Below are 21662 nucleotides of genomic sequence, written 5' to 3'. Positions count from 1 at the left end.
TTATCACTTTTAAAACATTCGGGGGCTAAATCGTAAACGGCTGGTAGTTTGAAGGGCTTTTTTATATTTTTCCCTAAGATTAATGATTTACTACGAAACGGCTAATGCTTTCATAAAACAAGGTTTTACGAGCCAAAAGACCTAAATCCCTTATGAGTAGCCCAACCCACCAAACTTAAGCTAAGGGGACAACCTGAACGTACGCTTTTGACCTAAGTGCATGCGAGTGTACGCTAGAGGGACCACAACGAGCGCTTGTTGATCAGTCTTTAAGCCATTGGGCAATACCCCAAACGTACGCCTAAACCGTTTTATTCATTGTGTTATTGACGCTTGCCCAAATAGTACCTGAACACTCACTGACAACTCTGAAAAATAATTTTAACCCATTCTCCACCTTTCCAGAACAAGAGACACCCCAAGCCCTTATATAAACCCTTCCCCTTCGATCCTCATCCCCTCCTCACACCAAGAACACCAAGAAAACCCTAACCCTAGAGTGAGGAGTGATTTGAGAGAGGAAGAGGAAGCCTTGGTGGAGTTGTCATCATCATGGTACTATAAAATGACTTGAACCAAAAGACAAGGAGAATGAAGGAATTTGGGAGAAGAAAGATGAAAGGAGAAGGAGAAAAGGAAGAAAGGAAGAGAAGAGGAGGGTGTCGGTATTACAAGTTAGCCAAAGTTGAGTAGCTGGATTAGTTGGTTAAGCTAACTTGTTTAACACATGTACATTAATTTTGGAGAATGTTTAACACAGTGTAAATGAGCTGGAGCTTTTTTGTTAAGATGGTTAATTAGTTAAATAGTTTGTTTACTAAATTGTTAGCAAGTTATTCTTTCTTTCTTTGTAAATGAGTAGTATTGCGCAGCAACTCCTATAAACGCTGGTTCTTCGATATGAATTGGACTTCCACCGGGGAATACTTTTTAAAAGAATTATTATCGCTTAGCACTTGTGCTAAGGATATATACTACACTCTTGTAATATTTTTCAAGTAATGCAAATGGAGTAAATTTTTTCCGCAGCTCTTCTTCAGATTTCTTTTATCATTTGCATAGTTTGTTATGGTATTAGAGCCTGGTTTGTTCATCGAGCTTCCTTCTTTCCTATGCTTTTCCATCTAATTCCTTTCGATCTTCATCTAATTCCTTCTTTCATATCCTTGATCTTCAAAAATGCCTTCAATTCCTATTAATCCTTCTGTTAATACCTCTGCTGATGGTGTTAACTCCATGGACACTGCTCTATCAAACTCCATGCCTTCTGTTGTGGAGCCTTCAAACTCCACGCCTTCTGCTGTGGAGTTTTCCAGCCCTTTCTATCTCCATCATGGAGACAGTCGAGCGATTTTGCTTGTTTCTCAACCTTTGGTTGGAAACAATTATCATACTTGGAGGAGATCTATGTCAATGGCCCTTTCGGCCAAGAACAAGCTTGGTTTCATTGATGGTTCTTTGGCAAAACCATGAATGGACACTCAAGAGTATTTTGCATGGGATAGATGCAATAACATGGTGCTAAGCTGGATTCTGAACTCAGTTTCTCAGGAGATTTCTTCCAGTATCATCTTCATCAAATCTGCTCAAGAAATGTGGAATGACATCAAGGAGCGATTCTCTTAATCAAATGCCCCTCGAATTTTCCAGCTTCGAAAGGCCATTTATGTTCTTTCTCAGAACAATCAATATGTGAGTTCATACTATACCTCCCTTAAAGGTTATTGGGATGAGTTGAACAACTATCGCCCCCTGCCTCTATGCTCTTGTGGAACTTCACGTACTGTTCTGGAGTATCAGCATCGAGAATTTGTGTTCCAGTTCTTGATGGGATTGAATGAATCCTTCTCCCACATCAGAGGTCAATATTCTGCTTATGGATCCTCTGCCACAGATTAACAAGATTTTTTCCATGGTTGTGCAAGAAGAGCGATAGAGAGAGATTTCCTCTACATTCTTTGCTCCTTTAAACCATGCCCCTGCTGCAATGGTGTCCAAGTATACTCCATCTGCTCCTCATGTGATGGTGCCGAAGTATGCTTCTTATCGTCCTCAAGGCTCAAGGACACAAGGTTATCCTCGCAAAGAACGTCCACTTTGCACTCACTGTGGTCTTCTTGGCCATACTATTGAGAAGTGTCATAAATTGCATGGTTATCCTCCGGGATATAGATTCACCGAAGGAAAGAATGCAGTTTATTCTCCTTCAGCAAATATGGTGTATGAGTCTCTCATGCCCCAACTTCCAATCACCTCTAAGCAATGTCAGCAGCTGTTAACTTTGTTCAGATCCAAGTGTCCTGATGATGCCTTTGCCTTTGCCTCTACTGTCACTGAAAATCAAGACCATTTACTCAGTGAGATGGCAGGTAATACACGCCATTCCCTCTGTTTTCAATCATCTACTCTAGGAGATAAACATTCTGTTTTTTCTTCCACTCATCTTTTTCAAATGGCTGTAAAGAATTTTGTTGATCATCCATGGATAATTGATACTGGTGCTACAGATCACATGGTTAGCTCACTCTCTTTTCTTACCACAATTACTTCAATTGCTTCTAAACTAGTTAAGTTGCCGAATGGTAACTTTGCTACAGTCACACATATAGGCATAGTTAAGCTTAGTGCAACCTTAACACTTACAAATGTTTTGTGTGTTCCTTCTTTTTCATTCAATTAATTTCTGTAAGCAAATTGATCAATGTTCTTCACTGCTATTTTATTTTTCTTCTTGAATTTTGTTTCATTCAGCAACTATTAGGCTGGAGGATGATTGGATTGGGGGGAGAGAGAAGTGGCCTCTATCATCTAATACTGCATGACTTGGAAGGTTTCTGTGAATCAAGTGTCCCAGTCTTAGTTTCCCCTTTTGCACAAATAAAACCTCATTTCAATTTTGTTGTTTCCAATTCTATTGATTCAAATTCTGTTGTTTTGAATTCTGTAAAATCTGTTGATGTTTCAGCCAATGTTTGGCATTCTAGATTAGGGCACTTACCTGATTCTAGAATGCAACTACTGCATAATGTACTCCTTAGTTATTCATCAATTTCAAATAAAGATTGTTCAATTTGTCCTTTAGCAAAGCAACATAGAATTCCTTTTCCAACAAGCATTACACATTCTAATCACATTTTTGATTTAATTCACTGTGACATATAAGGACCATTTTCATCTCCTTCTTCCAATGGTTCTAAATTTTTTCTTACAATTGTAGATGATCACAGTAGGTTTACATGGGTTTATTTGATGAAAAGTAAGTCACAAACCATAATTCTCATCAAATATTTCTTTCATTTAGTAGAAACTCAATTCAACTCCAAGATCAAATGCTTAAGATTCGATAATGGTAGTTAATTTCACATGACTGAAATTTTTTTCTTCTAAGGGCATTGCCCACCAACTTACTTGTGTTGAAACACCCCAACAAAATGCAGTAGCAGAGAGAAAACATCAACATCTTTTAAATGTTGCTCATGCCCTCAGATTTCAGTCAAATCTTTCCTTACATTTATGGGGTGAATGTATACTTACTGCAGCATATCTCATTAATCGAATTCCAACACCTATTCTCAAAAATAAAAGTCCTTATGAATGTGTATTTTCTTCTCCTCCTCAATATTCTCATCTTAGGGTCTTTGGTTGTTTGTGTTATGCATCTACAACAACTAGAGATAGATCCAAATTTGATCCTAGAGCCCGTGCCTGTATTTTTCTTGGCTACCCTTTTGGTGTCAAAGGTTATAGACTGTTTGACATTTCTCTCAAACAATTTTTTGTATCCAGAGATGTTATATTTCATGAGTATCTTTTCCCTTATGCTTCTTCTAAATTCCTCTGCTGTCCTTTATTCCTAATCAAAATGTTATCCCTGCATTCATATCTTCCTTAGATAATTCTAACGTGGTTTCCCCTTCTTCTCATTCTAATGATCAACAGCATTCTTCTACATTTGCAATTCATTCTACTGACACCTCACATTTTATACCATCTATTGATACCTCACCTTCTATACCATCTATTCCTATCAATCCATCTAGGTTGCTTCGTAGGTCCCAACCAAGTTACTTGCAGGAATATTATTGTCAATTGGCTGCTACTCCTTTTCCAGCTCCATCATCTCCTAAGTCCACGACAGTTTCTACCACTTCAGGTATTCCTTTTAGCTTGTCTTCTGTTCGTTCCTATGACAAACTGTCTACTACTCAAAAATCTTTTAGTCGTTCAGTATCTTCTTATGTTGAGCCAAAATTTTATCATCAAGCTGTCAAAATACCACATTGGTGTGATGCTACAAAAGCTGAAATTGATGCTCTTGAGGCCAATGACACTTGGCAGCTTACTTCTCTACCACCTAATAAGCATGCTATTGGTTATAAATGGGTTTATAAGGTGAAGCATAAAGCTGATGGTTCTCTTGAGAGGTACAAGGCCGGGTTAGTTGCAAAGGGTTACTCCCAAAGTGAGGGGCTTGACTACTATGAGACATTTTCTCCTGTAGCCAAGTTAACCACAGTCAGGTGTACTAGCCAAGAACTGGCATTTGCATCAGCTTGATGTTAACAATGCTTTTTTACATGGGGAGCTGGATGAAGAATTATATACAGAATTCCCTCTTGGTTTTGGTTTATGTTAAGATGGTTAATTAGTTAAATAGTTTGTTTACTAAAACTGTTAGCAAGGTATTCTTTCTTTCTTTGTAAATGAGTAGCATATACTACACTCTTGTAATATAGTTCAAGTAATGCAAATGAAGTAAAGTTTTTCCGCAGCTCTTCTTCAGATTTCTTTCATCATTTGCATAGTTTGTTGGCAGGCGGGAAAAAAAAGAGAAAGGTGGATGAAAGGTGAAGAGGAAGAAAGGTGGATGAGTGAGTGGTGTCAGCTGGAAAAAGAAAGAACAAAATGACAAAACAAACCGCATCAGCTTTAAGTATAAGATGAAGAAATGAGGGCACAAACGTCATTTCACCCACTAAACAAAAGTGCACTGTTTTTATGTGCATAGGCTCTTTTTATATATTCTTTCTTTCTTTGTAAATGAGTAGTATATATACTTCACTCTTGTAATATTGTTCAAGTAATGCAAATGAAGTAAAGTTTTTCCGCAGCTCTTCTTCAGATTTCTTTTATCATTTGCATAGTTTGTTAGCAGGTGGGGAAAAAAAGAGAGAGGTGGATGAAAGGTGAACAAGAAGAAAGGTGGATGAGTGAGTGGTGTCAGCTGGAAAAAGAAAGAACAAAATGACAAAACAAACCGCATCAGCTTTAAGTATAAGAGAAAGAAATGAGGGCACAAACGTCATTGCACCCATTAACCAAAAGTGCACTGTTTTCGTGTGCATAGGCTCTTTTTATATAAAGAAGAATATAGATATAGAAGATATTGCCATCCCAAGCGTTCTGAGCAGTACAATCCAAGGTTACCCATTAAGGATGGGAGTTTTAAGACAGGCAATTCTGTCATTGCTCGCAATATTCCTACTCTCCATGTCATGGCAAGCATTTGGATCATCTTCTTCTTCTTCTGGCTCTTTTATTCGCTGCCTTTTGAGCCATTCTCAGCCTTGTCACCCAATCTCTCGAGCAATATATACTCCCAACAATTCCTCCTACTCCTCTGTTTTGCAAGCTTACATCCGAAACCTTCGATTCAACACCTCCACAACCAACAAGCCTTTCCTCATTCTCACTGCTCTGCATGAATCCCATATCCAAGCAGCCGTGCTTTGTGCTCAAAAGCATAATATGCAGATGAAAATTCGAAGCGGCGGCCATGACTACGAGGGCGTCTCGTACGTTTCCCAAGTCGTGTTCTTTATTCTTGACATGTTCAATCTCCGTTCCATTCACATTGATGTGGGGAGGGAGACTGCTTGGGTGCAGGCCGGAGCAACTCTCGGCGAAGTTTACTACAGAATTGCTGAGAAAAGTAAGAAACATGGCTTTCCGGCAGGTGTTTGTCCGACTGTCGGTGTCGGAGGGCATTTCAGCGGCGGCGGCTATGGCAATATGATGAGAAAGTACGGCCTCTCGGTGGATAACATTGTCGATGCGCAGCTAGTTGATGTTAACGGCAGACTTCTTGACAGAAAATCCATGGGAGAAGATCTGTTTTGGGCTATTAGAGGCGGCGGAGGAGCAAGCTTTGGCGTCGTCATTTCGTATAAAATCAAGCTCGTTCGCGTACCGGAAACAGTAACTGTTTTCCGGGTAGCGAAGACATTGGAAGAGAATGCCACCGACATCGTGCATGGGTGGATGAATGTTGCAGATAAGCTGGATAACAACCTTTTCATCAGGCTATTTCTGGACGTGGTAAATATTGGAACCCATGGAAAGAAGACCGGCAGGGCTACGTTCGTCGCCTTGTTCCTCGGAGACTCCGAAAAACTCGTCTCCGTCATGAGCAAGAGCTTCCCCGAAATGGGTTTGAAGAAATCAGATTGCAATGAAACCAGCTGGCTCCAATCTGTGCTTTTCTGGACCAACTTCCCCCTTGGCACAGCAAACGATGTTTTGCTCAGTCGAACACCTCAAACGCTAAACTACTTGAAGAGGAAATCAGATTATGTGAAGAACCCCATTTCAAAGGATGGTTTAGAGGTTATTTGGAAGCGATTGATTGAGCTGAAGGCGGTGATACTCAAATTCTATCCCTATGGCGGAAGAATGGGTGAGATTCCGGCGGAGGAAACTCCGTTCCCACATCGGGCTGGGAATCTAGCGAAGATTCAGTACGCAGTAAACTGGAATGAGGGTGGGAAGGAGGTGACGGATTACTACATAAACTTGACGAGAAAGGTTTACCGTTACATGACTCCATTTGTGTCCAAGAACCCTAGGGAAGCATACTTCAACTACAAAGATCTTGACTTGGGCATCAACCACAACGGCAAGAATAGCTACCGGGAAGGAAGAGTTTATGGGATCAAATATTTCAAGGGTAATTTCAAGAGGTTGGTGAAGATTAAGACAAAGGTTGATCCTGGTAACTTCTTCAGGAATGAACAAAGCATCCCTACTCTTCCGATCCATAAACAAATTAAGCTTAATTGGTGTCTAGAATCTGTTGTTTAAAATTAAATCATTCCCTGAAAAATTAGTTGATTATTGCAAAATAATTGAAGTCTTTGTTGGAAAAACAAATATATGTCGAAGTAAAATGTGTTCAAAGTTTTCGTCAAACTATGGCATGGACTTGCAGTTCTTCCCATTTCGTCAAACTATGGCATGGACTTGCAGTTATGTTTGTTGTCCCAACTACCCGGCATGCTCAGACTACGTATCGTGGTTCAACTATCATCTCTGTCTAGACCAACAAGCAAATTAGGGAATCACGATGTCTTACTTAGTTGGCATGTTAAAGTTGAAAATTGAATATAATTTTATGAGGTTTGATACGCCACAACACAAACATAATTCATAGCCAACTTCTCTTCTATGTGTCATTTAAAAAAAAAAAATTAATTAATTTTAAACCAAACAAGTCGTCTTTTTTTTCAAATTTTCAGAATCCAAAAATCCTCTCTCTCACTCCCTCACTCGCCCTCCCATGCTCACCCTCTCTCTCCTCCGGCGAGTTCTTTGGCCACTGACGAAGCTGTACGTTCGTTGTAAGGTTTTGTCCGCTATCTCTCAATCCGGCGACGTCTATGGCCACCAGCGAAGCTCCTGTCTCCCTCACTCCTGTCTCTCTCTCACTCCAGCGAAGCCGAAGGCTCCCTCTCTCCTGCACCGGTGGTAATTAAAACTTCTCTCTCCTCCATGTGCAAAATCTAGGGCTTTTTGAACACTATTGGCTGCTAGCTAGTATAGTGCATTAGATTTCTGTTTATTTAGGGTTTAGATTTTTGTTTTTTGAACATTATTGGGTATGGGTTTTTATTTCTTTTTTCGTTGGTTGAGGCTGTTTGTTCATGCCCAAGAAAAATAGTTTTTGGTCAGATTTCTCATTTGCATTATTCTCAGGCAGTTTGTCAAATGTAAGTCCTTGTGTTGACCTGGTGCATTGAGTTCATTTCTTTTAATATTCAAAGCCTAAATCATTCAGAAAAGCCAAGGAGACTTCCAGTGTAAACTAAGTTTGTATTCCTGTATTTCAGCCAAAACTGTTGGCAGTTTCAAATATCATAAGTTTTGCAAATCCAAAGGCACCACTTTATCCTCGCCTCTCTCAAGGGAAGTCATGGAATGAAGTAAGTTCATTTTTTTTATTTTTTGCTTTTCAAGCGTATCTAAGTTCTTACTATTTATATGTTTTTTATAGTTCACACTGTTTATGCTATGCTCTACATGAATTGTGCCTGTTTTTACTCACTAGCAAGCCGGCTTTTGATCAGATATTTGTCCCTCAAAGTAGTCGTCAGATTGGCCTTGATTAGCTCAAACATGCTTCCATAAAATCTTTCTGGTGAAATTTTGAAGCATCGAAGAATAGACCTTTGAAGAATTTCGATAGGGCTTTAGTGTATTTAGAGTTTAGATTTAGGGTTTAGATTTCTGTGTATTTAGGGTTTAGATTTCTGTTCTTTGAAGAATTTAGAACATAATAGGGCCTTAGCTCATTGCCATGAGTTGCTGCATTAGTTGCAAATCCTTTGGATTCAATTATATCATTAAATCAATTATAAATTAAGCATTGGTTTATGGTTAGTTTATACAATAATATTTTGAATTATACATTAGATTAGTTGAAAAGTTACTCATTGTGGCTGCCTAAATGGACAAGGAGGGCATACACGTATTCCAAATGATGAAGATTTTTTGGAGTAAGATTGCTATTAACTTTGTATCCCTTTTTGATAGATGTGGATGAAGAAGTTGAAGAACCAAATGAATTAAGGATCACTTGCTCAGATGAAGAGTTGGATGGGGATGAAAGTTCGGATGAAAAGTATCCGCTCTCTGATACATGTCATTATATCCAAGAGCATGTAAAATTTAATATAGTTTATGCCTTTGATGTTGGCATATCTTTTTGGGAATTGTCATGTAATTGTTTTTTTGAAAAATTGTCATGTGACTTTGTCTTTTTGAGAAATTGTCATGTAACTTTTTAAAATGATTGTGTTGGGATTGTGGATGATTTGTGACTTGCTCATTTAATTGCTGACTAGACATGGTTGGTGTAAACTTATAATTTTGTGACACTTTGGAATGGGTGGCTCTTGTGAGGTTTGAAGATCATTGGAAATCAAATGAAGCTTGCGTTTATGCAAAGTAATCTCATTGCATACTTGTTTTGTTAATAATTGACTTGTGGCTTCTTTCCTAACAAGGTTACAGGAACATGTTCCTGGGCAATTTCTTGCCATGTTTATTATGTCTCAAACTCTATCTAATGTACCCATAGGGTTCACATCACATGGGTTTATAGTATACATTTCGAAATTAAACATTTGCATTAGAAATTAAATGTTTGGAATACACATTTTCAACACAATTTCAACATTTGCATTACAAATTAAAAATAAAAAAAAAATACTAATACAAATCTTCATGGCAGCCGTTTATAGTACACATTTCCACCATTACATGCACTACAAAAGTGTTTCTCGTTATCAATGGGTATCCAATCAGAGGCCGCTACACCATCAGTGTTTACCAAAGACCCCAAGCAAGTAGACTTTAAGGAAGTCTCCCTAAGACAAGTACTTAGTTTCAAAATTGATAAACTATGGCTAAGGTCCCACATTTTCCACATTGAGAGCTGGACAACCTTATAGCTTCCATGGGAATACTTCTTACAACTACAAAGATAGAACATAAGGGTGAGATTAACATCATTGCTGTTTAATTTCCAATTTTAAAATCATACATCAAGGGTTAACACCCTTGATAATGGCAACATAACTCAGCAAGAAGATAATAATTACTATCACGTTGAAAAAATAAAAATAAAAAATATATTAGAATCTTAAATAATATAACTTTCTCATTGTTTATGACCCAATAAAACACATTTTCAGCAGCACCAAATAGAACTACTTGATTGTGAAAATAGCATAAAAGACTCTAAATTTATTTTCTGTTGTTCTCATTGTCTTTGCAACATCAGAATAGACAAGGCAAAAATTAGAAAGCTCACCGAACTTATAGCCTGCATAACAGACTTTTATGTCATCAACAACCAGAATTTACCTTACATAACTGTTCGCTCCAATCTTTAAAAATAAAAAATAAAAATAAAAATAAAAATAAAAAACTAATAAATGATGAAATAAGTTATCCCTACGAAAAAAGTGGGGCAAAAAGCCACAAATCAAAAGTAGAAAGTAATAAGCCAGGAAGCAAATAAGCACAAGTAGACCTTTGAGCTATCCTGAAATGCGAGTTCCAGGCAATGCAACCTCTCTGCGGAACATAACTTCTCTGCATATGCAGCTTGACACGCGATGGTGAATCTACATATTCTGCCATTGTAAGATTTTTCTCTCCTCAATCAACTCCTTGCATAGCCCACACCCAGCTCCCATATCAGATTCTACACAAGACCTTTATCATATTATCAATTTCCATAACCCTACAGAAATTCAGGTCACGTACAAAATGCAGCAAAAGAAATCAACTAACACTAGTAACAAAACAGAAGTTCTACGACCACAAATTTCAGGGAAATAAACCTACGTTTCCACTGCTCTGTAAAAATTATATTAACAGAGCTCTAGGAGAGGCAGAGTCGATTCCTGCCAAAACCAAAGTCACATCACAAGGGAGTGACTGGATTGGTTGTCAAAGACCATTAAAAACCATCAGAGGCGCAAAGAGACTGAGCTTGAGAATCACTGAACAGTATTTATATGCTATTGTTGTTGCCTATGCAAGATTTGATCAAAACTAATTTCAATCCCTAAGCCCCGGCACAAGCTGTGAAAGTAAAGGGATGTTGGTAATGAGCTAAGGCCCTACTATGTTTGAAATTCTTCAAAGAACAGAAATCTAAACCCTAAATACACAGAAATCTAAGCCCTAAATCTAAACCCTAAACACAGAAATCTAAACTCTAAATACACTAAAGCCTTTTTATGTTCGAAATTCTTCGAAGGTATATTCTTCAATGCTTCGAAATTTCACCATGAAATTCAAACCAAAAACTATTTTTCTCGGGCTTTAACAAACACAGCCTCAACCAACGAAAAATGAATTAAAAACCCATACCCAATAATGTTCAAAAAATAGAAATCTAAACCCTAAATACACATCACATATTCGTTGGTTGCACGTGGAGGAGAGAGAGGGACTACTTACCGCTGGTGGATGAGAGAGAGAACCTTTAGCTTCGCCGGAGTGAGAGAAAGATAGGAGCGAGGGAGACAGGAGCGCCGCCAGTGGCCGTAGATGTCGCCGGAGTAAGAGAGACAGTGGGTGGAACCTAGCGCCGAAGTGAGAGAGACAGGTGCGACGAAGAGACAGCTTCCCCGATGGCAAAAGAACTTCCCGGAGGAGAGAGAGGGAGAGCGAGGGAGTGAGAGAGAGGATTTTTTAATTTCTGAAAATTTGGGGGAAAGACGATTGATTTGGTTTAAAATTCAATTTTTTTTTTTTTTTTTTTTGAGAAATGTTAAAATCTAATAAAAACAACACATTTTGTCTATAAAAGTTTACGTGGCAAGATGCCACATCATATTTTTTTGTGGAGGGAAAAAGACAAAAATAAAAAGAAAATGATGTGGCATCTTGCCACATGGACTTTTATGAGCAAAATACGGAGTTTTTATTAGATTCTAGCATATCTCAAGTGAAAAATAAGCATTTAGGAAAGAAAATTCTTTCTTTCTTTCTAAAGAATAACACCAATGCATCTCTTCTTTGTACGTTTTCTCTTTAAAAACCTAGAGGTGAAGCTTCGGACCTCTATCCTTCGAGGTGGGATTTGCTATGGGATTCCAAGTGGCAACTTGAAGAAGATGGGAGAATGGAACATGGGAGACATAGCTGAAGACCTCACAAATCTTTGGGGGAAATTCTCATAGTTGGAAGAGGAAAGCGTAGGGGTTGATATTCTTGAGATAGAAACTGCCCCTCTGGTGGCTAGAGGGCAGTCATGTATTGTGGGAAATTTTCTGGTGAATCAGAATGTAGGAAAAGACGTTATCAAGGCGTATATGATCAGAGCATGGCAACTGACAGGGTGGGCGTTGTTCAAAATTTTGGGATCCAACTTGTTTCTGATTGAGTTTGAACACTATTGGGATAAGGATAGGGTTATGGTGGGACGTACGTGGACATTTAATGGACACCTTCTGTCCCTGGCATAATTTGATGGGCTTCAATCTCCAAGCGAAATGGAGTACGAGAAGGCAGTGTTCTGGGTACGGATGTTCAATCTTCCACTTGCTTGCATGGGGAAGGATATTGGACACTAGATTGGATCATCGATGGGGTGGTTGAGGAGGTAGAAGCTGCAGATGACAGAGTAGGATGGGGTGAATACTTGAGAGTACGGATTCTATTGGATCTAACTAAACCTCTCTCTTGGGGAAGGATGCTGAAACTGAAAGATAAATCGATATGGGTTGCTTTTCAATACGAAAAGATTCCCGAGTTCTGTTTCCAGTGTGGCATTATTCGGCATGGCTGGAGTGGGTCTGGCAGCCCGGGAGGGTGGCGACTTCATGGAGATGAGTCTAAATTCCAATATGGGACATGGCTGCGACTCACCTCTCCTAAGCGGAGATACTTGGGAAGTGGTGGGCGTGAACCATACAAAACGAGGGAGTATTCCCATACAAACTCGAGTTATAAGGTAGGGAAGGATCTAGAAGATGGTGATGGTGACAACACGGACGACAGAAACTCAGTGAATTCATCCTCACCGGCGACAGGAGCTTAGGGTAGTTTCGGTATGACTGACAACTAGCGTACACCAAGTAAGGAAAACGGTAGTGTAGAGCTAATGGAGGCAATTGCAGATCCTTTCCAAATGAGTCATGCAAAACGACTCCTAATCTATCTATGGAAGGGGTCTGTCAGGGGAAAGATTTGAAGGGCTCGAAAACGGAAGGCAATAAAGGGGGGAGAGATACTGGTAGATCCTCCAATATCTATGCAGGTCAATGGGATGCTATTAGGGAAAAGATGGTCTGGGATAAATTGGGAAAGGACAAGGATCATTCTACCATTCCATTGATTTTGAGCTTAAAGCACACTTTGAGAAGACCTAGAAGACGTGGTTAAGTCTAACCAATCATGATAGATGACCTATATGATGTGATTAAGTTTAATCAAATAAAAAAAAATGATTAAATCGAAATTTTTCTAAATGGAGTTAAAATCGGATTGGATTAAATTTCTGATTATGCATACGTCTCAGTATTTTGACCATAACTTTCTGTTCGAGTATCAGATTGAAAGTTAACTCAAAATAATACAAATCATTGTGAAATTAAAATTTCCTAATTCGGACGTTTGCTATGCCAAAATTGTCCCGAAATATAAGAACGCAAATCAGCTCACGTGCATAAGTACGCTCGAACGCACCATAAGTGGGATCGAGCACACATCAACCCACGTGCGTAAGTGGGTTCGAGCGTCCCACAACTGGGCTCGAGCGCACTCGTGCTGAAAAGCTCGAAAGATGCTAAAATTGATAAAGCTTTTTTAGGTCTTTCGATCCGACTGGGAGACTGAATTACGGTTTTTCTGGGATTCCTAGGGCTTCTAGGGTTTGTTTTAGTCCCTATAAATAGGTCTCTAAGCCTTGAAGATAGGTGTGCTTAGTTTTAGACAAAAACTATCTTCTTGGAGGCTTGAAGAGTAGAAGAGAAGATTAACATGGCAAAAGGCCATTCTAGCACCACCATGAGTGGCTAAATTCATAATAGGGTATTGATATAGCCCTTTCCAAGTAACAATGGTTTAATTGTATTTTTAATTTAGGAATTTTCTATATGCATGGTGGTTTTATAACTTAGAGATTTGGTTTTAAAGTTTATATTAAATCATTATGAAATTCTTCTCTTGTCTTAAAAAGCTTTTTATATTGATTGAACTCAATCATTTTTATTTTCTGTGATTATATGAATGATTGTTATACAACGGTTTTAACTGACACATGATCAATAGGATTTGATAGGCCATTCATAGGAAAGGCGAAATTGTCTACACCCTAGTTTAGTGTAATTTAGGTAGGCAATTCGTACTTAACCTAAGCTGAGTTATGCTTAACCATTGATTGTGTGTACCTTATTAAGATATTTGATAGTCCATATCTAGGGAAGACGAATTGTACCAAATCTAGAGGTTAGGCAGACGGTCCGTGCCAACCGAAGGTGGATTAGACTTATTTCTTAAAGATGATATTTTCTTGACTACTCGAGTGAGACGAGCCCTATATCATGCATAGTATGGGTTTCCTTTATTAATTTATGATTGACCATTGTTATGTGGTTAGTGGTGAAATCAACCCCTTATTCTCTCCAATCACAATCTATCTTACTTTTACTTTTGTGCATTTAGTTTCCAAATGAAAACAATCATCTTTTAATTAAATTATATTTAATTATGAAAAAACTTGATAACAACACCTGTGTAGTCCTCGAGGTTTGACACCATCTATATAGCTATATCTTACAAGGATTCGTCCTATTGCGAGTGATATTTTATTATTGATATTTTTGCACACAAAAAGACTGCATCAATTTTTGCATCTTCCAGAATTTTCAGCACAATTGAGCTCGAGCCTACTTTTGGTGTGCTCGAGCCCACTTACGCACATGGGCAAATGTGCGCTCGAGCGTACTTACGCATATGAACTGATTTGCGCTCTTATATTGCAGGACAATTTTGGAAAAGCAAACGTCCGAATTAGGAAATTTCTATTTCACAATGATTTGTATTATTTTGAGTTAGCTTTCCATTGCCACTAGTTTCACATCAATCTGATACTCAAGTAGAAAGTTATGGTTAAAATACTGAAACATATGTAAATATGAAATTTAATCAAATCCGATTTTAACTCCAATTGGAAAATTTTTGATTTAATCATTTCCTTGATTTAATTAAACTTAGGAAAAATTACAGTTTACCCCCTCAAAGCTGACAGCGTTTTTCAATTTGAACACCAAAGTTTCAATTTTTGCAATCCACCCCCTCAAAGTTCCAAATTTTTGCAATTTGACTAATTGTATCACAAACTTCCCATATTGCCCCTAATTTGGTTTTTTTTTTTTTTAAAAAAAAATAATAATAATAAAAATTAGGGGCAATATGGAAATTTTGGGATAATATTGGTCGAATTGAAAAAAATTAAAACTTTGTGGGGGTGGATTGCAAAAATTAAAACTTTGGTGGTTGAATTGAAAAACACTGTCAACTTTAGGAGGGTAAACTGTAATTTTCCCTTAAACTTAACAACATTATATAGGTCATCTACCATATCTTCTAGGTCTTCTCAACGTGTGCTTTAACCTCAGAATCAATGGAATTTCTTGTATATTTATTAAAAACCTGAAAACATTAAAACAACACAAAATCAAACAAATAACAATGCTAAGGAATTAACATATGCAAGTTAAGGGGCTTGAATGTTCAACATTCGGCGCTTATCAATGAACATGAGCCGAAGGTGGACGGCGAATGTAATGGAACGAAGGGGATTAAAACATCAGTCTTATCTGATGTTAACTGCAAGGCTGTTTTGGCAGAGGCTGTGGAACAACCCCGCCAAGCGCAATGAGCATTTTAAGTTTGAATTGCTGAGGGTTTGGAAAACCTGGGACAGTTCGAAACCTTTACCAGATGGTGAGGGAAAAGAAACCCAAATTGGTCTTCCTCATGGAAACCAAATTGATGAATAATAAAGCTAGTTTTGTGAGTGTCAAGCTCGAATACGATCACATGTTTGTAGTGGACAATGTGGGTCATAGTGGAGGTCTAATTTTGCTATGGAAAGACGACACTCTGGTCGAGATCCAAAACATGCCGATGAACATGTTTGTAGTGGATAGTGTGGTGCGGATTGTTTGGAAGTTCATCGGGTTCTATGGTCACCCTGAAATAGCAAATTAAACGTAAGGAAGCTTGGGACTTATTACGGCATCTTTCTCACTTTCATCCTTCTCCATTGCTTTGTATTGGGGACTTCAATGAGATAGTGTCCTTAACTGAAAAAAGAGGAATGTGACACGAGCAAGGGGCAAATGAATGATTTTCGTTTAACACTAGAAGACTTTTTTCTTAGTGACTTGGGTTTCAAGGTCCCAAGATTTACGTGGAACAACGGGCGGGAAGAAAGGGGCTTCATCCAAGCACGCTTGGACAGGGCAGTTGCTAATCCTGACTGGTGCAATCTCTTCAATAATGTGGTAGCGGAAGTGTTAGCTAGTCGGAGCTCCGATCATAACCCATACCTTATTTTGTTTTTTGCCGAAGATGAGCGAAAGTGGAGAAAGTGGAGGCAATTTCGAGTAGAAGCAAGCTGGTCCAAGATTGAGGATTTCAGAGATGTAGTTCAAGACGCATGGAGGAAAACCCAGCCTACTGAAAACCCATGGATTTCTATTCATGGAAATCTCCGAAGATGCCAAAAGACGCTGAAGATATGGGTCAGGAAAAATGTGCAATCCAACGAGGTGCTCATTCAGGAGAAGACGCAAGAACTTGAACGACTTCAGGTGGAGGCTAATCTTGCGGACCTGCATGTTTGAGTCATGTCAATGTTTATGTATACTATATAGGTTAATATTAATCCAATCCAAATGGGTCCTATTCTTTAACCCAATCTTTTAATTTTTTATTGAATTTGAATCAAATTCACAGTTGTCTCAAAAATTTTCAGCCCTCATTTTTTAAAGGAGACAAAAGTGACACCAAATAAACTTATAAAATTACTTTGAAGTGACAAGTAAGGTGAGAGATCCTATACGAAACCTATATATCCAAATAAATTTTGGACAATTTAACCACTCATTCGAACACATAAATTTTATATGAAACTTATTATATTATTCACCCAAATTTTTAACGGTTTAGACAAATAATTGCCAAGAATCTCACCCGTTCAAAGCGGGGACTCTATTGTGCCATTACACGTGTCGAACATTCAAGGGATGGGATGCTTTGTTCATATCTAAAGAAGTTATCTGGATCCACAGCAGTCTTTACCTCCACCAACCTATCAAAATTCACCTTGAAATACTTACTCCCCCAAGCACTAGCTTCTGCATAGCTTGCATTACCGACGCCATTGATGCCCAAGTCAATATCTCTGTAGTTCAGATATGCACCCCGCGGAGACCGCGACACATACGGTGTCATATAATCGTAAAGCCGCCGTATTCGATCCAAGTTCTGGTTTGAAGCCTCCACGCCTTCTTCTTTCCATGTCACCGAGTATTGGATCTTGTACTTGTTCCCTGCTCTGTGTGGAAATGGCGTTTCCGACTCCGAAATCTCACTCATTTTTCCACCGTAAGGATTCAATGTCAGCGCCGGCTTTTTTTGTTCCATCATCTTCTTCCATATCCCTTCAAAATCCTTCTTTGAAATCGGGTTTTGGACATAGTCTGATTTTTTCTTTGAAGACTTTTCTGATTGAGGTTGTCGGTCGAGCAGAACATCTGGCGAAGTTCCGGTTGGATAATTGGACCAATAGAGCACCGATTCGATCCACGTCATTTCTATCAAGTCCTCCCGCTGTAAACCCAATTCAGGGAAACTTTGATCCATTAAAGCAATGAGATCTTTTGCGGTTCCAAGAAACAGAGCAACAAATTTAGCTTTTATTGTCTGTTGGGGCTTTTTGTTCACCGGCAGCACAACAACTCTGATAAACAGATCTTCATGTATCTTGTCGGCAACGTATTGCCATTGATGAACAATGTCGGTGGCACCTTGTTCCAAGGTTTTTTCTACTCTAAAAACCGTGACAATTTCTGGAACGGCAACCAATTTGATTTTCCAAGAAAGTATGACGCCAAAGCTAGCTCCACCTCCTCCTCTAATGGCCCAGAAAAGATCTTCCCCCATTGATTCTCTATCCAAAACGCTGCCGTTTGCATCAACGATTTGCGCATCAACGATATTATCCACTGACAAACCATACTTTCTCATCATGTTACCGTACCCACCTCCGCTAAAATGGCCTCCGACACCTACTGTCGGACAAACGCCGGCCGGGAAGCCATGGATCTTGCTCTTCTCTGCTATTCTATAGAAAAGCTCGCCGAGCGTTGCTCCAGATTCGACCCAAGCGCTTTCATCCTCCATGTTCACAGTTATAGATCTTAGATTGAACATGTCGAGGATTATAAACGGGGCTGCCGACACATATGAAAGGCCGTCGTAGTCGTGGCCGCCGCTGCGGATCCGGATTTCGAGGCGGTGGATTTTAGAACAGAGTATCGATGCTTGGATGTGAGAAACGTGGGTGGGGGTTACTATGAACAATGGTTTTGGGGTTGCCGGTGACGTGAATCTGGGGTTTCTTATGTACGACTGCAAGACTGTTGTGAAGGAAGAGTTGCTGGGAAAGAAGGTGACTGAAGAGATTGGCGGGGAGGGCTGAGAATGGGCAGAAAGACATTGGAGGAAGCTCTGTTCGGCTGGATCTGAAGCTGCCATTAAAGCATGGAGCAGCAAGATTGTGAAAATTGTTTGGATTGCTGACATCGGAGTCATTGTTTCTTGTCGGCTCGACTGTGAAATGCTATAATGAATATAGGAAGGGAAAAAAGAAATAAGAAATAAAAGAAATAAAGAAAAGACGAGGAAGTTTCTTATGCATTCCCCAAGCAGCTCCCTTAGCAGCTAAGAAAGCTGCAAATTTACTGTCAGGAGCGGTGATCTAGGAAAAATTTCACTTCGTCAGGGTATCGATTAGGGCGTAAGTTTAAATTTTTTAATAGAGAATTTTTACGTATATCTAATTAGTATTAGTCGTTTTTTACTTTCATTTATATTCTGGTGTGACCGGGTCCAGTTATAACCCAATAAATATGTGTTATTATGGTCACACCTAGATAAAATAGCTACAATTAACCTTATCCCTGAGAGGAGGATGCTTACATTTCTTTGGAATATTTTTTTTTTACTATTCTTGCCAGTGACTGCCACTACATATTGGATTGGATGAAAAGTTCATTGAAATGTAAATTCTTAAGGTGGCAGCTGAGTTTGACCAAGGGGCAAAATTATGTGTAGGATTTAAGGTATGTTTCTTTGTTAGGAGTTTTAATAGCATTCCAAATGTTTGATTGTTATTCACAACAAAAATATATTAAAATGTGGCATTGGCATGTTTCTATGAACTAGAAATTTTATGCAGTTCAAGTGAACTTCAAATGCAGAACAAATTCTAACCGTCCAAACAACCTATTCATGAGCCAGAAACAAATCAAACAAGCAAATAACTAACATGGCCATTATATGTAATAACATGGCTGGCCAAGGTCATATGCTTCCTCTAGACACCCCACCATTGTTCTTGCATCCACATAGTGTGAGAAAATAGAATTAAGATCTTTTTTAGTTTATTTGAAGAAAAAAAAATATCTAATTAGTTATATTAGAGGAGTATTTTTGTTCTCTTAAAAAGTGAAAAGACAAAAATACCCTTATAATATAAATAGAGAAGATCCAGTTCTAAGAAAATGAGTCACTTTCGATCTCTTCTTCAAAGGTATTCCCATCTCTTTTCTCCATTTACTTTTAATCTCTTGTTAGGTAGCAGGAAGTCTCCACTAACATATATATATATATATATATATATATATATTCTCAATTATCTTAAAAAAAAAAAAAGTGGGTGTAGACTCTTACGTAGCTTCCTTAAATAGTGTCTAATAATTGAGCACCGCAATTTGGGTTGGCATGGCTGAGTTTAAGTCCTTGTCATAATTAAACCTTGGCAGTATTTCATGCTTTTTTTTTTTTTTTTATATCAATTTGGGAGTAGTAATTCGTGTTTGCGTGTCAATTTGAGTTGTATCAAGGTATAAGTATAAGATTATAAGTCAACTCTAACAGACCTATTTAATTAAACGAGTTAGAGCATGTTTAGAGTTGTATTTGAAAAATAGAGCTTTTAAGTAAAAAAAAAATACTCTTTAGCAAAAGTCTCATTTTTAAACTTTTGTTAAAAGTGCATTTTAGTCATTTTTAAAGTAAAAAAACTAAAAAAATTTGTTTAAAATTTTTTACCAAACATGTCTGCTTTTGTTTAATTGGTACGGCTTTTTAGATACTAAAAAAAACTTTTTAAGCTCTCTAACACAATTCTAAATAAGTTCTAAACCCTACAACCTTACTCTCTAATTTTGTATTAAGTTCGTGTAGGGTTCTCGCATCTTGTCAAAAAATACAAGCCATTATATCGCGCGTCAAGTTAATTTGAGTCGTGTCGAGGTATGTGTGTAAGACTATATATGTTAACTTTAACCCGACCCATCTAATTAAACGTGTCATATTTCTCAACCTTAACATTTTGAATTGAAATTATATTCATAGGTCGTGTTAAAACTTTTCGGTCCTAATATCAATCCCACCGCTGCTACAAAATAAACATGGACAAGGCAGTATTTATTTTGTATTGAGAAATAATTTCGTTGGAAAATGTTTTCAATAGAAATCATTTTATCCAAAAAAATTATTGACTCTCCATTATCCGGTTAAATTTTTGAAAATAATTGGAAAAAGGTTTTCAACCAGTAGACTTGTACCGAAAATCAGTACTCACGTCCGAACGAAACAATCCACATGCTGTTGCGTACAAGTCCAAAAACACACCACAATTTCATCCACCACTTGCGTCAAATATGACGGCCCAGGGATGGAAAGAAACAGACAGCCCAATATGAAATCTGTAAGGGAACTTTTCACAAGCAAGTTTTATACGCCACCTATGGATGGTCTTGTTTGGTTTCTTCGGCCTATTACTGACGATTGTGTGGCAAGTTTTTCGGATTTTGTTCTGTTTACGAAACTTTGCTTTTTAATACCATATTTTTTGGCGGTTTCAGTTTATTTGATGGGCCGAATCATTTATATGACTCATTGCCAACGATTCTTAGAAAAATTCTGTCAGCTTATTGTTTTAATTTCTTGTCATTTCCTTTTCGCTTCCCGAACATTGAATACAAAAAAAAATAAAAAATAAAAACAAAGTTTCATACGCCACCCTAAACCCAAATCAATCTGCACACATTACAAAAAACCAAGACGATGGTTAGACACAAACCAAGGGGATCATACGGCCAAGCAGAAGCCCCTTGATAGGATCTCCAAAATATTTTCAAATATTTCTGATTTCCTTTTACTTGGACATCGCGCTTATTTCTTTCTATAGACAATTACTTGAATCTTACGCTTATTTTCATATCAAGTTTTATTGATTTTTATAAATAAGGTGTAGATGTTGTATGGCAAATCAATCAATGAAAAATATCAATTGCTTTAAGCAAGAATTTTAGGTTTAATCCTTTCGAAGTGGTCAATTTTTCTCTTTAAGTTCTGGATTTTCTTATTTTCATTAGATAGAAACCCTTGGGTTCCTATTACCTAATGGTTGGTGCTTTTAGTTGTGGGTAGCAATTTGTGTTCGCCTGTCGGGTTCGGATCATGTCGAGACATGTGTATAAAATTATTTAGGTCAACCCTAAACCTCTCAACCTCAACTCTCTAATTTTGTATTTGATTCGTATCAAATTCGCGGATTATGTCAA

General features: G+C 38.1%; 3 protein-coding genes, 1 long non-coding RNA gene and 1 pseudogene across 4 annotated transcripts; 3 read left to right on the top strand and 2 right to left on the bottom strand.

The window, feature by feature from the left end:
* The first annotated feature begins 1317 nt into the window (after window positions 1-1317).
* LOC148588190 (uncharacterized) lies at window positions 1318-4557 on the top strand (annotated as a pseudogene).
* Window positions 4558-5408: 851 nt separating this feature from the next.
* On the top strand, window positions 5409-7092 carry LOC132171771 (berberine bridge enzyme-like 8). Its single transcript, XM_059583169.2, has one exon. The coding sequence runs from the start codon at window positions 5437-5439 to the stop codon at window positions 7078-7080; it is 1644 nt and encodes a 547-aa protein (XP_059439152.2). The 5' UTR covers window positions 5409-5436; the 3' UTR covers window positions 7081-7092.
* Window positions 7093-9509: 2417 nt separating this feature from the next.
* Window positions 9510-11479, bottom strand: LOC148588189 (uncharacterized). Its single transcript, XR_015909818.1, has 3 exons — window positions 11251-11479; window positions 10313-10486; window positions 9510-9752 (listed from the first exon to the last, which is right to left on the bottom strand). It is a non-coding gene; the product is annotated as an uncharacterized LOC148588189 (long non-coding RNA).
* Window positions 11480-16044: 4565 nt separating this feature from the next.
* Window positions 16045-18817, bottom strand: LOC132171864 (berberine bridge enzyme-like 21). The gene is made up of 2 exons (XM_059583275.2): window positions 16999-18817; window positions 16045-16637 (listed from the first exon to the last, which is right to left on the bottom strand). Exon 1 carries the CDS (start codon window positions 18619-18621, stop codon window positions 17017-17019), a length of 1605 nt encoding a protein of 534 aa, XP_059439258.2. The 5' UTR covers window positions 18622-18817; the 3' UTR covers window positions 16045-16637; window positions 16999-17016.
* LOC148588188 (uncharacterized) lies at window positions 16143-16649 on the top strand. The gene has a single exon (XM_088514623.1). The coding sequence runs from the start codon at window positions 16143-16145 to the stop codon at window positions 16647-16649; it is 507 nt and encodes a 168-aa protein (XP_088370749.1).
* Window positions 18818-21662: the final 2845 nt, after the last annotated feature.

Source organism: Corylus avellana, chromosome 1, assembly GCF_965113065.1.
Source record: "Corylus avellana chromosome 1, dhCorAvel1.hap1.2, whole genome shotgun sequence".
Lineage (NCBI taxonomy): Eukaryota > Viridiplantae > Streptophyta > Magnoliopsida > Fagales > Betulaceae > Corylus > Corylus avellana.
The sequence above is the reverse complement of the archived record's forward strand: the minus strand, read 5'-3'. Positions and strand labels throughout refer to the sequence as shown.